The following is a 15,828-nucleotide window of genomic DNA, read 5'->3' on the forward strand; positions in this document are numbered from 1 at the left end:
AAAATTCATGTAATGAATAATCAATTTAAATCAATCATCGACTCTTCCACACTCAATTCAAACATCACAAAAGATCACACAGAAAGCGACTTTGAATCTGTGCGAGATATGAATACTTTACACAGAAAAGTGATCAAACTGACAAAGATATTATTAATGTACACTCCTTTTATCAATCTTTTGATAATAAAAGAGGGACGTGAATTTCGTTTTTTAGTGATCTGGGTTTTTTCTATCATAGTGTATGCTTTTGGAACGAACACTTCTACTTGTATTTTCTTCTCACAAAACGTATGAATATTTAAAGTCATGCACGTTATTGTGATTTAAAATGATGTAAGTTTATCTGTTTCTGTATTATGTAAAATAAGTTATTAGAAGTAAGCGATGCTACGTAAAAACCTTGTGGGATTGCTGGGAAAAAAAAACTTTAAACCTGCTTTTCTGCTTTTTCGTCAGAGCGAGATAACTACGGTCTTCTACTAACTCCTTTCACTAAAACTAAAACTAAAAAAGTTACTGAGCAGGAAAAAAAAATGAAACTCTCTCCCTTTCCAAATCTGCCAACTCCCCACAATTAAATCCTTTGACTGTGCACTGAAAAGGCGCCTCTTTTTTAACAGTCTACTCAATGCTATTCATTTATCACACCCTCCCTTTTTACTACTTATTGCTAATTTCTTACTCATATTTCTTTGCAAAATCACAGTACTCTCAGAGCTTATTATTGGTATCTCCATGTAGTCAGTGGTGCCAGTGCCTCGTGACACTTTGTAAATTACTATGTAGTCTGCAGCTGGATCACAGACGATTCGTTCTACATACAGCAACAGGGGACAGAACAATTCAATAAGTTAAGGTCTGAACATGCGAGTGACTTCCCTTACTTTAGTTAAACAAGGCCGCCAGTGTCTTGACAATCAAATACTATATGAAGCCAAGACATTTTTCAGCTAGCGTTTAACAATCTGAATACGTACTCTGAGTAAGAAAAAAGTTTAATTACTAAACTATTTATAAGTTTTTATTGTATAGGATTACAAAGTACTAAATTATTCACGATTTTTTGTTAAAACTCCCTGTGTGGTGGCTTTGTTAGTTGACAAAGTGCAAAACTTCATCAGTTATGTTTACAACAGGTGACAGATGAGAAGTCTGTACCGAAATCACTTGATAAAGACCTTTGCACCATGAACCCTTTGTAGGATTCAATGTTTGTGTTGCTGTGTGCTTGTACCCTGCAATTCACAACGAGTCATTGTCTTGAAGGGGAGACCTAGCACATCATCAAATCAGTGGATTATTGTGTTATTGTTGTCATCACCATATGTCGCTGTTCTCCGCTGCGACTGCTTGAGGACGACTGAAAAACTGCTCAATTATTGGATTAACTTATTACTACTACATATTAATACTAATATTGCAGACGATAGACGATTGTCTAGTCTATCAGAGACACTGCATTTCTGTACTATGGTCCTGCCTGATGTATACCAAGTGTCTACAGAAACATGATCGTAGATGCCATGTCTCTGTTTGTTTGTTTTTTTTTATATAGTACTGAGTTTAGGAATTCACATGCTAAAAATAACCTGTAAATGTTCTCAAGTGTAAAATATGGTAAGGATTAATTTATCCATTAGTTACAAATTTTTCTGATCTGTCATTTGGTGTGCGATATTTGTATACAATATACGACATCTACCTGTGCCACCGTGACTGATATTTCTGTGACAAACATGATATTAGTAACAACAGTCTCACATCTACTGGCTCGTCGGCTCTTACATTACAAGGAATAACATGACAATGCTGTGAGGAATGCTTTTAATATTTTATTTTATTTCGTTATTTCGTCAAGTATTACCATACACAGCTCTCCCCCGTGTGCCAGGGTAAGAGCAAAAGAAAACTGAGAACAGCTGACTGAACATTACTAACGTACAGAGTGGACAGCACACTATTAGTCGCTCACTCTGTTGAGATGTCTACCTGACAAATATACTCCTGCTTCCACGTGCAGGGAACGTCGTTGAGCACAATACCGTTCCAGAAGACGACTTCGACACAGTCCTCATTTTTACTGTTGTTCGGCTCGCCGGGGCCCCAAAGTCCGGTCTCTCTCAACAGAGGGCTGCGGTCGCTCCACAGGAACTGTCCCTCCACTTCAATGTCATTTGCTCCAATCCATAAACCTACTGGCATATCTTGGAGCACTTTACCTGAGCACAAAGAATGATTTCCTTCTTTTAATGAATATTTCATCTAAATGTCTACCTTACAATCTAATGATATCTACTGTTGATTTTAAGGAGGTCCCCGGTTTGAAAAGTGCTCTGTGATATTTTTAATGAACGAATACTTCATACGACGAAAACAGTCCAGTTTCAATGCTCTGCCTGTGTGAAAAACGAGACATGAGACAAAGTGGAATCTTTACCACGAAGAAATAATATCAGTGGTCGACAAAGCTGCAGATGGAAAAAAAGGAAATGTTATAACTTTGAGATGATCGAAACCCTAAATTGTACACATTTTTAGGTGGTCACATATTCATTTAAATAAAATTCATTTAGCTATCCAACTGTTTTGCAGCGACAACTCTCTTTTTATGTGTGTGTGTGTGTGTGAGAGTGAGACTAGGGCAGTTTCTTCCCGTTTTCTATCTAACTCAAACAATGAAATGTATATATATATATCATAGCTTGCTTTCGTCTGGACTAGCCAGAGTATTAATTCCCTTATTTGTGTTTCATTAAGAAACACAAAAACTACAATAGTATGCTTTTTTTTCTAAATTACAATAATGTTTTGTGTTGGGGGTTTTTAAAAACCTTTATTTTAAATTAGCACATTACACTCTTAAACAATTCATACCCGTTGCAATATAACAAACATGTATAATAATATGACAAACAGATGAGGTAATACATGTCAAAATATATGTATGTCTTATATGTATGTTGCATATAAGGTAGCCACTGCTTTACAATTTTTTCTTCTTTCATTTCCGAGCGTGCACGAAAAATTTCAAGTTTATATCTATGCTGCAGTATCCGAATGAATTGTTGCAACCATGGGTTGGTCTTTGTGAATCTTTAGGAGAATGTAAGTATGATTTAGCAAACAGTAAAATTAAATCCAGTACAGTATGTGTCTGAAAGTTATTACTGCATCCAAATAAAACAAGGTGTTCACTTAAAATCATCCTTGTAAAAAGGACACAGTTGCTTGACACATAATTTTGAAAGTTTTGCCAGAAATCTTAGACATATTTACATTTTCCAAAAGTATGTTGAATGTTTTCTTTTTAACATCTACAGTAGTCACAAACATCATCATCCTCTAGACCCATAATAAATACAATTATTTTTGTCCTCAGTATTCTATGCAGGACTTCTATTTAGTCTGTTATCCTGTTTTGGACAGCAGTTAGGTACATGTATATTGTCATAATAATGGGACCATTTGTCTAGATTGAATTACACTAAGCGTTTTACTTTCATCATAGGCAAGCGATGCTGGTTCACTTATATTCTCTATGTCTGGATATATGTATTCCTTTATGGCCTTTATGCAACCATTCAAAGAGACAAAGTTTATGTTTACATCATATATACTTTTAACATCTTGGCGTGATAGGAAATTTCCTCTTTCATCCAGTAAGTGTTTAATTAAATATATCCCTTTGTCTACCCATCTTCTACACAGAAATGGTCTATTCCCAATCTTAATTTTGTTGATACAAAGGATTAGCTCTGATGCAATTTCTTGAATTTTTTTCACGTACATCACTTTTTACAAGTACCTTGTACATTTTAAGAATATCCGTTCAGAAATTATTCACATTTACAAAAGAGCAGGTGCTGAGCTAAGTTTTTCTAGGTAATTTAGCATTTTATGTGAAGACATAATCTTTTTTTCCAACTACGGTTTTCTTTATGTTACACAAAAGTGATGGTGTTAAAGCATTCATACAAGTTCTTAGATCATGTATATCATTTCCAGCCATTAAACATTTGTTATCATTTTTTTCCATCCCACACAAACTGAACTATAGATTTCTGAATGTTATTAGCAATATGGTCTGGATGGTTTGGCAGCAATAGCCACAAATGTATTAATTTTGACAAGATTAATGACTTGAGCATTGCTACTCTTCCTAATAGAGTTAACTGTCTTTTTAGCCAAATCTTGTACCGTGTTCTAATTTAGGCAAGGTTGCTATCATAATTTAATTTTATAAATGCTTTTAGACTTAGTAATCCAAATATCACGAATTATGAATTTTTCTGGGTTCCATTGCATCTTTAAAGGGATTCTTAAGGCAAAATAAAACTGCTTAGAATCGCGTAAAGAGTAGAATAAATTTGAATCTCGTCTATTTATATGTGTGTTCATGTGGAAAACGTTGAAGGTTTATAGTAGAATGTTGTGTTTAATAAGAGAAATTACACGGGACTCTTTTTTTTTTCTTCCACGAAGTCTCGTTCTCCGTCAATTGACCCTATGACGTGTGGTTTCCATAGTGAGAACCATGCCTCGAGAATGTGCTGCACCCGACTGCCACGAAAAGATGGAAAAGATTTAAAATTTTCTTTTCATCAGTTTCCGACAGACAGAGCCTTACAAACAGACTGCGTCATACGAATAAACAGACGACGTCAAATCTTCGCAATGACCACAGACACTTCCTGCGTGTGTGACGTCATAAGGAGACTGACGTCACAAGAAGACTCTGACATCACAAGAAGACTCTGACATCACAAGAAGACTCCTCTCCTTGATCATCTCGGGAAGCTATCGTGGTTGCTCGACAGGAAGGACACAAGGGTCGATTTCACTGGATTTTTTTCAATTTTTGAAAACATCGGCAACCGAAATCGTGCTAATAAGTGGTAGTTAAATGAGAAACGAATCCTTTATTTCTCCTGTGTTGCTCTCGTGGTCTGTAATTGTAACTAAATATATTTTTAAAACGTTTGACCGTCGCCAGAGCCTTATCACAAGCCTTGAGTATCTTTAAGTGGGGTGCGTACTAAGCTGATGAATTTGCTCTACTTCCCAGCCATATCGCACTTGATTTTTCAGTTTTCACAACTAAACCAAATATTTTTTTCAAACGATTTTTAATGTATTCGTTGATTCCTCTAACAACCTCCAGACCGTTCGGTAGCCGGGAGTAATATTTGCATCCATGAGCATATTTGAGAGTAAAATTGAACTAAGAAAAAGTTTAATCTACTTTGTTAAAATGGTCTTTTCCTACACCAAGTATATCTCAGTGCTCGTGGGTTAGTTCACGCCATATCTCTACTAGATCCAAGCTTGTCATCATCTTATCAACTTCTTCTTGCCCAGTATTATTCTCTTTGCAAGTATGATAATCAACTTGAAAATTTGAAACAATATTTAAAACAATATTCCAGTCTTCTCCAATAACATTATTTTCTAACTTCTATATTCTTCTAACTGTGAATAACATTTTGGATGTTCCTTATTTGGTTGCTGTACACTTCCAGCTAAAAGCTCTTTCTCTAATCATCATCATCATCATCATCATCATCATCATCATCATCATCATCATCATCATCATCATCTCAAGGTCAGAACATACTTAATATTCGATTTACCAGTTTTTCGTACTACACCTCATTCGTTCCGTAGATGACAGTAACATTTGTATCAACTTACCCATCGTGTCCAACAAATACGTGAAAGCCGGGACATCAGCCTCACGTGACTTCAAGTCAAAGAGATGAGCTCCGTCATTACGACAGCGCATGTTGGCAGTCTGGTAGTCTTGCTTGACAGGGTACAGCTTCAGACAATGATTGTCATGAAGCACGTAACCTTTCTCCACAGGACAGCCACCTGCACAAACAAGTTTACAACAGGAACTGACCTTTACATTAGCGACCCTCGGCATTGTAAGTGTAAGTAGTGTGTACTGGTGTAGTCACTGTCAATCATTGTCTGGATTGTGATCTCCGTGCGACACGTAATAAGGATGGACACAACGAGGACAATACACAGATACAGATTGATGTTGCCCATGTGTATGTGTGTAAGGCTGAAGGATTTATATAACAACACTGTAGCATTTGGAAATACGGATAGTACGGGTGTTACTGGGACCGCTTTTAGACGAGCCTGATTTTGTATATAATGTATTTTAATTTTAAGCCCCAGCTTTCTGGATGGAAGTTGTTTGGAAAATATCCTAAATGACCTACTCATAAATCCCTAAGTCCCAGGCGTGACTCACCGTCACCTGTTTCTGACATGACTTTACAGGTTGATAGCATGGTCCACAAAAAGCAGTCCACGCTATTGGTGTATAGCCAACGTCACGTAAAACGTTAGTGAAGCAATTCAGTGAAGTGTGACGTTTTAACAAGAATACAAGAATAACTCTAATCTCTCCTAGTCACTGGGGGAAGGGGCAAGGAATAAACTAAACTATTGTTGTTGACTATACCAATAAAACTTATTATAAATAGTATCATCATCCTTCTTCTGGTATATCACAATAATCGAACATCTTAAATTCGGACGGCTGCTGAAGTCGTAAAATAAATCTAAGAGAGTTGAAAAAGCAACACAACGATATTCCTGGCTTCTGAACATACGAGAGTGACAGTATTACTTGACGAAGTCTTGTAGGAATCTCTTATAACTTTAACATTTTTACGTAAATTCAAAAAACTTATTTGGAAGATATATATAAATATAGTTCCAAAGCCTTGTTTACAGCTGAGTGTTTACTGCTTAACGACTCTTCAGCACGGCTTGGGAGGACAAACATGTATTATTTCTTCTGTAGTCACTGTTAATGGAGGTTTACAGTACATGGTAAACACACATAAACCTCTTTAAACATGTATTATTTCTACTTTGGTCACGTTAAAGCAGGTTTACCTTGGGGAGCTCCAACCTCCGCTGGACCACTCGAATGGACATCCATGTCTTCCTTGGTATCCTCGAACTCTTTTGGCAAGCTTTTACCAGTCACACCTAAGTAAACAGAATAACTTACTGTTAGCTGCTAAACAACTCTACATTGTAGATGTTCATCAAAGACATGAAGCTTTTACTTTTACCCTCTGCAAACGAGTCTGCGCCTGACAGGCCGAGTTACTTTATTCTCCTGCGACTTTTCTATTTTCTTTTGCAACGTCTCTGTTTCTTTGTACCCATACTTTTCTTAAGCTAAAGCTGCATTTTGGTTCCTCTCAATTTCCGTGGTTTTTGTTTATTGCAGATTTTTTTAATGGTTGCATCTCATCCATTACATAGATGTTAGATTAATTCATACTGCTCGTTCTTTGTTTCTATTTTGTAAAACTTAGTCTGTGAATCTAAATGTGTATCTAATATTGTGTACAAACTGTAATATAGATTGTATCGAGATAGGCTAAGTGATACAGTGCTGTGAAATAAGACATGAGGTTTCATAATATTCATTTTATATAAATATATCTATACATTTTTGTTAAAAATAAACTTGTTACTTCTGTGATCAGCAAGCTTGAATTTCTAATTCTCTTTGATCTTTGACCTGCTCATGACAAATATTTTACATACTATGTATTTAAAACATATATTATAATCATACCTTTTACTTATTTTGCCATGTTCATTCTAGTTGTTGTCAAGGCAACAACGCCAGTGATGCTTTTCTTATAAACTGATCGTAAATGAAGTTTTTTAGTATAAAAAAAGTGATAAGAAAAAGAACTTGCCTAAGGTGACAATCACAGCAAAGGTCACAGCTAGTCGTGTCACGAATGTGAGACAAGGTGATGGTGAGGTGGCCTGAGAAAAAATAATAAGTTCACAGACGATGGCATTTGATTGAGTAGACTAATAAGCAAGACCCGAAATAGTGAACTAATCACATTGTTCTATACACTGATGGAGGATAAAATTTAAGGCTTCAGTATGAACGTGTAGAATATAAAACATGAATCGCAAACTAAAAGAATTGGTAAATAATAAACATAAAACGTAAATTCTTTTTTTCTACAAATAAATACTGGCACAACGTCTCGGCATTGGCCCTTGAACTCACACAAATATTAGGATTTGAGCGTCTGGGCATTTAGCATCCATGTTAAACTTCACAAAATATCCGTCACTCATAATCAGACGTCCAGCTTCCAGTCCTGTCACGCTTACCTCTCCCTACCCATTCTCCCGTCCTCCCTAACTCCTCTCCCCTCTGTCGTCACTCGTCACACCTCTTTTATACATCATCGATACACACATTCCGAAAAACTTTCGTCATTCACGCTCTTTCGTCCTTACACGTGCCCTTAGTCCTCTCTCTTCGACTAAATCTGTGACATAGATACTATCACTTGATTGTAACGGTTTGGTTAAACTTTATTTTAATATTCTTAAAGGATAGCGCGCCTCAGAAAAGTACCAAGATTTATAAAAAAATTTAAGTAAATAGTGTATAAATAATATAAATAATTAATCTACATAAACTCTTACCATCTGAAGACGTCTGTACTTCTCGCTGTGTTCACGGAGTTCGTAGAGGAGAGACCTCGGACTGTCTGAACACAGGGCGGCATCAGCAATATATACTCTCGTCCACACTCCCACGTGGCATCAGGTGTAAATATTTTGTGAGAGGAGGCCGGCCAGTAACAGGTATCCACGTCACGAGAGGCGTGGTCTGGCATGAACACGCCCTGTCATCAATATTCTATTGTGCCGTTTGTAGCTTGAACACAGTTCAAATTTATGTCACGGAGGAAGAATATGCATTTTTCGCAATACCTACATGGTTAGCTAGACGGTTCTCAGTAGTGACTGTAAGGCCGGCACATCCTTCTCAGGTGATCGTTACCTGACATGTCATCTGCTTGAGTGAGATTTTATGTGCAGACTTCCCTTTGTATTAGCGAGGGTACGTCACGTGGAGTTGTATGTTAGAATATGGGCTTGTTTACTTATTACTTTAATTAGAGGAGCGGCTTTGGAGTCCTAATCAACAGATGAATATTAGAACTACACTAAGTTCAGCTCTCTCCCGCTCTCTCTCTCAATCCACACATCATCATCAGCAGCATCATCTAAAATCATTATGAAAATACTTTTAAATTCGTTCCAAACTAAATAAATCTAGGTGATGTTTGACAAATATCAGAAATATTTCTAGAACCACCATGTAAGAAACGTGTCAGGTCAACAATTAGCCTATACAAACGATAAAGATTTGTAAAAGAGGATGACAAGTGGTCTAAGAAGGCGATCGACAGGTAGGTACGTGTGCGTGTGTGTGTGAGAGAGAGAAGGAGAAGCACGCATGCGTACTGTTGCATTGAACACCGTGCATTTTTGCTGTGTTTTTGCAGCTCCACTAAAACGATAATAAAGTTTGTCCTTTTTCTTTTGCTAACACACCCATGACTGCTGTCGTCTAGCAATCAATCAGACATCATCTGGACAGAATTCATATGGGTATCACAAGGAATAATTATGATCGCGGTATATGGTTATTATAGAAGTTGTACTTTGAACGATTGATATCAAGACAGCTGTTGTCACCAAAGAAGGGAAAACTTTACTTCATTATTTCATCCTTTGATCGATCTCTCTCTCTAATAATAATAATAACAATAACAACAACATCATCATCATCGTCGTCGTCTTCGTCGTCGGATTTGTATAGCCCTTTTACCTTGTAAAGGCCCTTTGTGGGTTTTACAAGAGACAGAGGGCGTTAGGCAATGTAGCTGTGGTATAAAGAACGCCGTCACCAACAAACAGAGCCATACATACAGTCAGTGACGTGTCAACTACTTCTATAAATACAGTCAGTGACGTGTCAACAACTTCTATAAATACAGTCAGTGACATGTCAACTACTTCTATATATATACAGTCAGTGACGTGTCAGCTACTTCTATAAATACAGTCAGTGACATGTCAACTACCTCTATAAATACAGTCAGTGACGTGTCAACTACTTCTATAAATACAGTCAGTGACATGTCAACTACTTCTATAAATACAGTCAACGACATGTCAACTACTGTTATCAAGGCAGCAGGCGCCAGTAGTATAGGCATGTTGTTTTCATGCCCCATTTGGGGAGCCGGAAGGGGAGCCGTGACGTCACAGCCGCCGGAAGTTGCACGGGGGCGGCCATCTTGCCGGAAGTCCCTGTGGGTGCGGCCATCTTGATGAGGACATATCCGTGGCGGCCATCTTGTCGGCCATCTTGCCGGAAGTCCCTGTGGGTGCTGCCATCTTGATGAGGTCATATCCGTGGCGACCATCTTGTCGACCATCTTGACGGAAGTGGCATGGAGGTAGCCATCTTGATGAGGTCATATCCGCGGCGGCCATCTTGCCGGAAGTGGCATGGAGGTGACCATCTTGATGAAGTCATATCCGTGGCGGCCATTTTTTCATACCCCGAGTGATTGTTGTTTTTGTATTTGTGGAAAATGTATTGAAAGAGCCCATTTCGTCAAAGCTTAGAAAAGTATAAACTTTAATAAACTTTGTCCACCAGTCGCCACGAGGAGGCAGGGCTTTTGTTTGACTGGCAAAAAATGTGTTTGACGCACAAAGAACAAGAAAAACTTTTATCACAGCTTTGAAGATATCACAGTCTAAACGGGAGCAGCAGTCTCAAATGTCTAACGGCACGGTAGTCACCCCATCGTCAAGGACCTTTCGCTTGATGTACAGATAGGACAAGGAGTTGCGGTGTTGTTGGTAGGTAAACATAGATTTACCATCTGTTTTGAAACCGGTGTTGCATCCACCGCTGGCTTGCTGTGTCTGTAAAACCTGTTTGAAATGGTTGTGGTCAAGTTGATTTTGGTGTTTGTTTAGACCCTTGGTGCTGAGTTTTTGCGAGTCACCGAAACAAATGTAAGTTTTGCTGCAGAGAGCCACGATGCCATCGCCTGTGTACTCTGTTTTAAACAAGCCCGGCGTGCGTTTGTCGTCGCGAGCGCGTTGGAGACAGGCAGGACAGGCAGAGGGGTCCCAGGGTTTGTGGTTTGTTTTGCTGTGCACAAAGTCTTGGTGATGTTGGTCGCATGCTTGTCCCGGGAACCATTGTGTGTATTCTTGAAAAAACCGTTGTTGCAATTCGGGACGGACGGCATCTTCGAAGCGAGGTGCCGCCAAAGCCATGTACAGCGAATCCGTGTCCATTTCACACAGCTGAAAGTTGCTGCGGTCTACGTACTTGTCCACGCAGTCGTAGTAAAACTGAAGCATTCTCAGTTTGGCGTACTGGTAGACGAAATAGCCAATTTGCAAGGGGAGACCCCAGTTGATGTTCTTTTTGGCCATCTCTACCTCGTACAAGTCTTCCGTCAGTTCCGTCAGCTTTTGAAAGCGACTGTCGTTTATCAGTTTTTCACAGTCAGAGTCACCGACGTAGTAAATGTCGCAGTGCCTGGCGATGTTGGTGAGCGTCTTGCCGTAAGCACTGTTGCCTAACAGTTTGAACGTTTCGCTCAGAATGTTTTTGGATGGATCGCTGTCTCCTTGGCGTCGCGCGCTGGTGACCATGTCGCCAAAGGCCTTAAAGCAAGGTTTGGGTTGGTATTCTATCACCAGGTACACGGCAGTGACTATGAGACCATTTTCAAGATACCATTTCAACAAAGGAGTCGCTAGTAAAACTTTGTTGCCGACATAGCTGCCGATGAGCGTTTTTGTGGAACCGGTCAACAGTTTATATTTTTCCGCGTACGCTCGCATGAAGGGACCAATGTCGGAGCGCGTGACGTGAATGTTTTTGAAGATGGGCGTCATCTCGCTAAACCGCTCACGCAACGCCTCGGGGACGTGAAGATCGCACTGCACCAGGCCAAACAGCGTTCCGTCTTTTACGGCGGCTAAAATGTCGTTTTCGGTGGGATATCGTTTGTAACTGTAGGAGGGGAGCTTTTTGCAGCGTATAACGGTGGAGATTTGGGGGTTGGTCTTTTTTCTTTTTTCCCATTCGCACTCCCACATTTCCTGCACTGCAACACCGACGACGTTTTGTAAGTACGCGGTGATCTCGCGCGTTTTTTCCCGCAACTCGACGAGTGGCTTTTGGTTAAACGGGTTGATGACGCGACCGCGCGTGAGGGAGCAGTTTTCGTGTCTGTGAAAAAGACAGCCGTGAAACTGATAGACGGTCTGCGTTTCCGAATGCCACCCATCGACGCGAATTCGCCTTTTTCCTAGCTGCTTTTCTTTTGAATTAAATTTATGCCGAATGTGAATGTTTTTACAAAACATGACCCACTCTAACCACTCGCGACTCTTTTGACCGTACACGTCTCTTTTTTCCCCCTTGAAATTATTTTCTTTTTTACGGATGATCGGGTGTTCCGTCGGCATGTTTTGACATAAGGCCCAGAGATACAAGGCATTGGCATCGAAGCCCTCAATGCTTTGTACGGGTTTGCTGAGGTTGTTGCGAATAAACGTGTGAGATTTTTCGTGATGGCGGTGAAAAATGATGGAGGGACCGCCTGTGATGTTGTCGCGAAGCAGCGAGTGGATGTCTTTTGTTTTGTTATCGAAAAGAGAAAAGTAGACGTCGGAAGGCAGAGTTTTGAAGAGATAGCGCAGTGTGATGCCGGGAGCCGAGATAGCGTCTTTCACCATGTCTACACCGAGAGTAGCGTAGAACGTGATCTGGTTGTCGAGCGCTTGCAGAAAAGGCACAACGTCGAGGTTGTTGTACCACATCAGAAAATCTCGCAGCGACGTCATGTTGCGAGTCTCCCAGACCTGTTGACAGTAGGCGTATTGCTCGTCTGTGATGTTGCTCTGTTTGAGTGTCGAATAAAACGCAGCGTGGGGAGAGAGTTGCTGTTCTTGTAGTGTGTCGAGAGAGGTGACGTGTTCGTAGGGGAAGAAACCTTTTTGCTCTGTGACGTTGTAGGCAGCCAAGTACTTTGTGTAACTAAATCCCGGCGCGAGAAAGTTGACGACGTCTAGAAATTTCAGCTTTTGGGTGCAAATGCACAAAAATGCGTTGTGACGCTTCACCACAAACTTGAATGGGTTTTTTGTCTCGTCAACATCGTCATCGTCTGCTTCTTTTTCGCAAAGGACAAACCGGCGAACGAGGTAAGGTTTGATGACGTTGATGTCATATTTTCCCGAGTTAAACCCTATGACCGGTAGTTGACGCAAGTAGTCGTCGAATCGGGCTTTGAGGGCGGCGGTGGGAATTTGAATACTATCGGGGGAGTTGTTTTGTTGTTGATCGACAGCATCTAGCTCTGTAAGCACGTCACTAAATCGCTCGCATAATAAAAGATAAGACCGGTCCGAAATTTTTTCTAGGTGATCGACCATGCGATCGATCAAGTGTTGAGAGTCGCCGTCGCTGACGAAACAAACCGGCGATTCAAAATCAGGAACGTTGCTGGCTACCGACACGGACAAGGGAACGTGTTGTGCTGTGTACCGCGTGTTGTTGCTGTGGGGTTGGGGAAGGCTAGAGCGATCAAAATAAACTTCAAAATCAAAGGTGGCCCTATACGGAAAAACAAACGACGTGTCGACCGAAAACCCGTGCGACTGTAAACTTTCCAGGACGGAGGGTGTACCCTGATAGACCCCGCCTTGATACGTCTCTTTTACCTTATCACCCTGACATTTCTTTTCGTGTCGCTCCATCCTCCAATTTTTTTTCCAAAGTTTTCCGCACTTGGGACATTGAAACGCATGCGTGAGCTTGTCGATGTCGATGATGTGCATAAAATGTTGCTTGTAATGTAAAAGACGGAGAACGTCTGTATACTTGTACGCGCTCCGCTGGAGGGGGACGAGAACGGGAGGAGACTGACTCTCATCAAACTGAAAAACATCGATATTTACTTTAAATTTATCTTCTAAACTCGGCAGATCTAGCAGGGTCACTCCTGGAAAGTCAGAAAAAGAAGCAGACGAGGACCATTGGTTGAACAGTTCTCGCGCAGGGATCTGTAACGAATGTACGTTGGCGCCACGGTGTAATGCGAGGGCTCTAAAAAAACAAAGATTGTCACGGTACGCCTGTCCATGGTGTTGGTCTGTTTGAAGTGTATGCAGGCTTTTGTTATTTTGTATGTATTCGGGTAAAGCATCATCTGTACAACAACCGATAGGAAAGTCGGCGATGGGATTGACATAAAAGGAGGTGGACATGATGGCCTCCACCGCCACCTTACTGTCGGGACGTTCGTTTTGGGCGTGCTCCAACGCGTCGTGGTCTTGAACTTGATTTACAAAGTCCAAAAAATCTTGTTTGTTAGAAATCAGACGGGGGCTTTTTAGTGCTCTGTGGTTGTTGGCAGAGGCGTGAAAAAACGATAACTCATTTGAAGTTTTATTTTTTAGCAAAAAGGAGTGGGAAAAATTAATTTTAAAACGCTTCTTTTGAGAATCAAAAAGATCCACGAGACGTTGTCTCCATAGGGGAGTGGCATTGGGAGCCCAAAAAAACGTAAACACCGACTGATGTTTCCCGTACCGTTTATGTGTTTTGACTGCGCTCCAGTTTTTGCGATATACTTCTTCGACATCAGGTGGTAACTGTGATAAAAGCTCATCTTCTTCTAACCGACCCTGCGCCTGGGTTTTTTGCTTTTTAGGTGGTGGAGGCGGAGGAGGAGGAGCCATCAAAGTAGCCGAAGGTGCCACTGGTTGAGGCAGATGATCCTTTTGCACATGGCGGCCAAGATGTTCTTTGCGTGAAAAGGTTTGAAAACACAAAGAACAAGGAAAGCCTTTTACCTTTTCGTGCATCGCTTTGACATGACGATTTAGGTTCTTGACCGCCGTAAATTTTAAATCGCACATACGGCAAATCTGAAAACAAAACAAACAAAAAATCCGTCATGCATACTCATTAAAAAAAAAAAAAATATTTAGAAAAAAAAACACTTAGTCGTTAACTTACGATTTCCATGGTTGCTGAGAGAGAGAGAGCGTTGTTAAATAAACGTGCTTTGCTTCTCGAATGAATGAACCGAGATAGTCCAAGGGACGAAAAGGATGCTGAAGGCGCGCTGATTGGTGGTTCGCCAAAGGCAGCTTTATATGCGTTGTGATTGACGTGGTAAAAAGCTGAATGACAGATGAGTGCCGGAGGGGACATCATACAGCTCATCACAGTTGATCTTAGTGGCAGTAATTAACGTGTCATCTGGGTAGCATCAGCGGTCAGTAAATATCACTGACCTACATTAATTTTACAGAGGTGAACGACCGCTAGTGCCAGCATGGTACCATTCCCCACCCACCCTCAACCACTCCTCGTTTTACACACTGCACAAGTGAGTTGTGAGGACTAGTGTTGGTTTGGAGTGAGCTTTAAAAAAAAATGGTGGTCCTATATATAAGCAGATATTTGCAACTATGATTAAACAAGACACTGCTCTAAGCAAAATGTTTAGCAAGTGCTTCAATTATAATCATAGATGACTGTTGCTGAATCTCATTATTTGCTCTTCTACCAGTAACTGTATGCTTATATTACTCTTTGAAAGTTATTTTTGCACTGCTTTAATGTCGACATTATGTGTGTAGCACCTAAGTGTCGTAATCTTACTTAGGTGCAAAAATAACTTTCTACCTATCTGTACATCAAGCGAAAGGTCCTTGACGATGGGGTGACTACCGTGCCGTTAGACATTTGAGACTGCTGCTCCCGTTTAGACTGTGATATCTTCAAAGCTGTGATAAAAGTTTTTCTTGTTCTTTGTGCGTCAAACACATTTTTTGCCAGTCAAACAAAAGCCCTGCCTCCTCGTGGCGACTGGTGGACAAAGTTTATTAAAGTTTATACTTTTCTAA

The 15,828-nt window shown here is 40.3% G+C and overlaps 2 protein-coding genes across 2 annotated transcripts; both read right to left on the reverse strand.

Annotated features, from left to right (window-relative positions):
- Positions 1-1,813: 1,813 nt before the first annotated feature.
- LOC112561207 (brevican core protein-like) lies at positions 1,814-8,597 on the reverse strand. The gene is made up of 5 exons (XM_025233549.1): positions 8,503-8,597; positions 7,746-7,818; positions 6,922-7,017; positions 5,695-5,874; positions 1,814-2,222 (listed from the first exon to the last, which is right to left on the reverse strand). Exons 1-5 carry the CDS (start codon positions 8,503-8,505, stop codon positions 1,972-1,974), a joined length of 603 nt encoding a protein of 200 aa, XP_025089334.1. The 5' UTR covers positions 8,506-8,597; the 3' UTR covers positions 1,814-1,971.
- Positions 8,598-10,528: 1,931 nt separating this feature from the next.
- LOC112561196 lies at positions 10,529-15,284 on the reverse strand. The gene is made up of 2 exons (XM_025233525.1): positions 14,933-15,284; positions 10,529-14,841 (listed from the first exon to the last, which is right to left on the reverse strand). Exons 1-2 carry the CDS (start codon positions 15,140-15,142, stop codon positions 10,657-10,659), a joined length of 4,395 nt encoding a protein of 1,464 aa, XP_025089310.1. The 5' UTR covers positions 15,143-15,284; the 3' UTR covers positions 10,529-10,656.
- Between the last annotated feature and the right edge of the window lie 544 nt (positions 15,285-15,828).

This window comes from Pomacea canaliculata, linkage group LG4 (genome assembly GCF_003073045.1).
Source record: "Pomacea canaliculata isolate SZHN2017 linkage group LG4, ASM307304v1, whole genome shotgun sequence".
Lineage (NCBI taxonomy): Eukaryota > Metazoa > Mollusca > Gastropoda > Architaenioglossa > Ampullariidae > Pomacea > Pomacea canaliculata.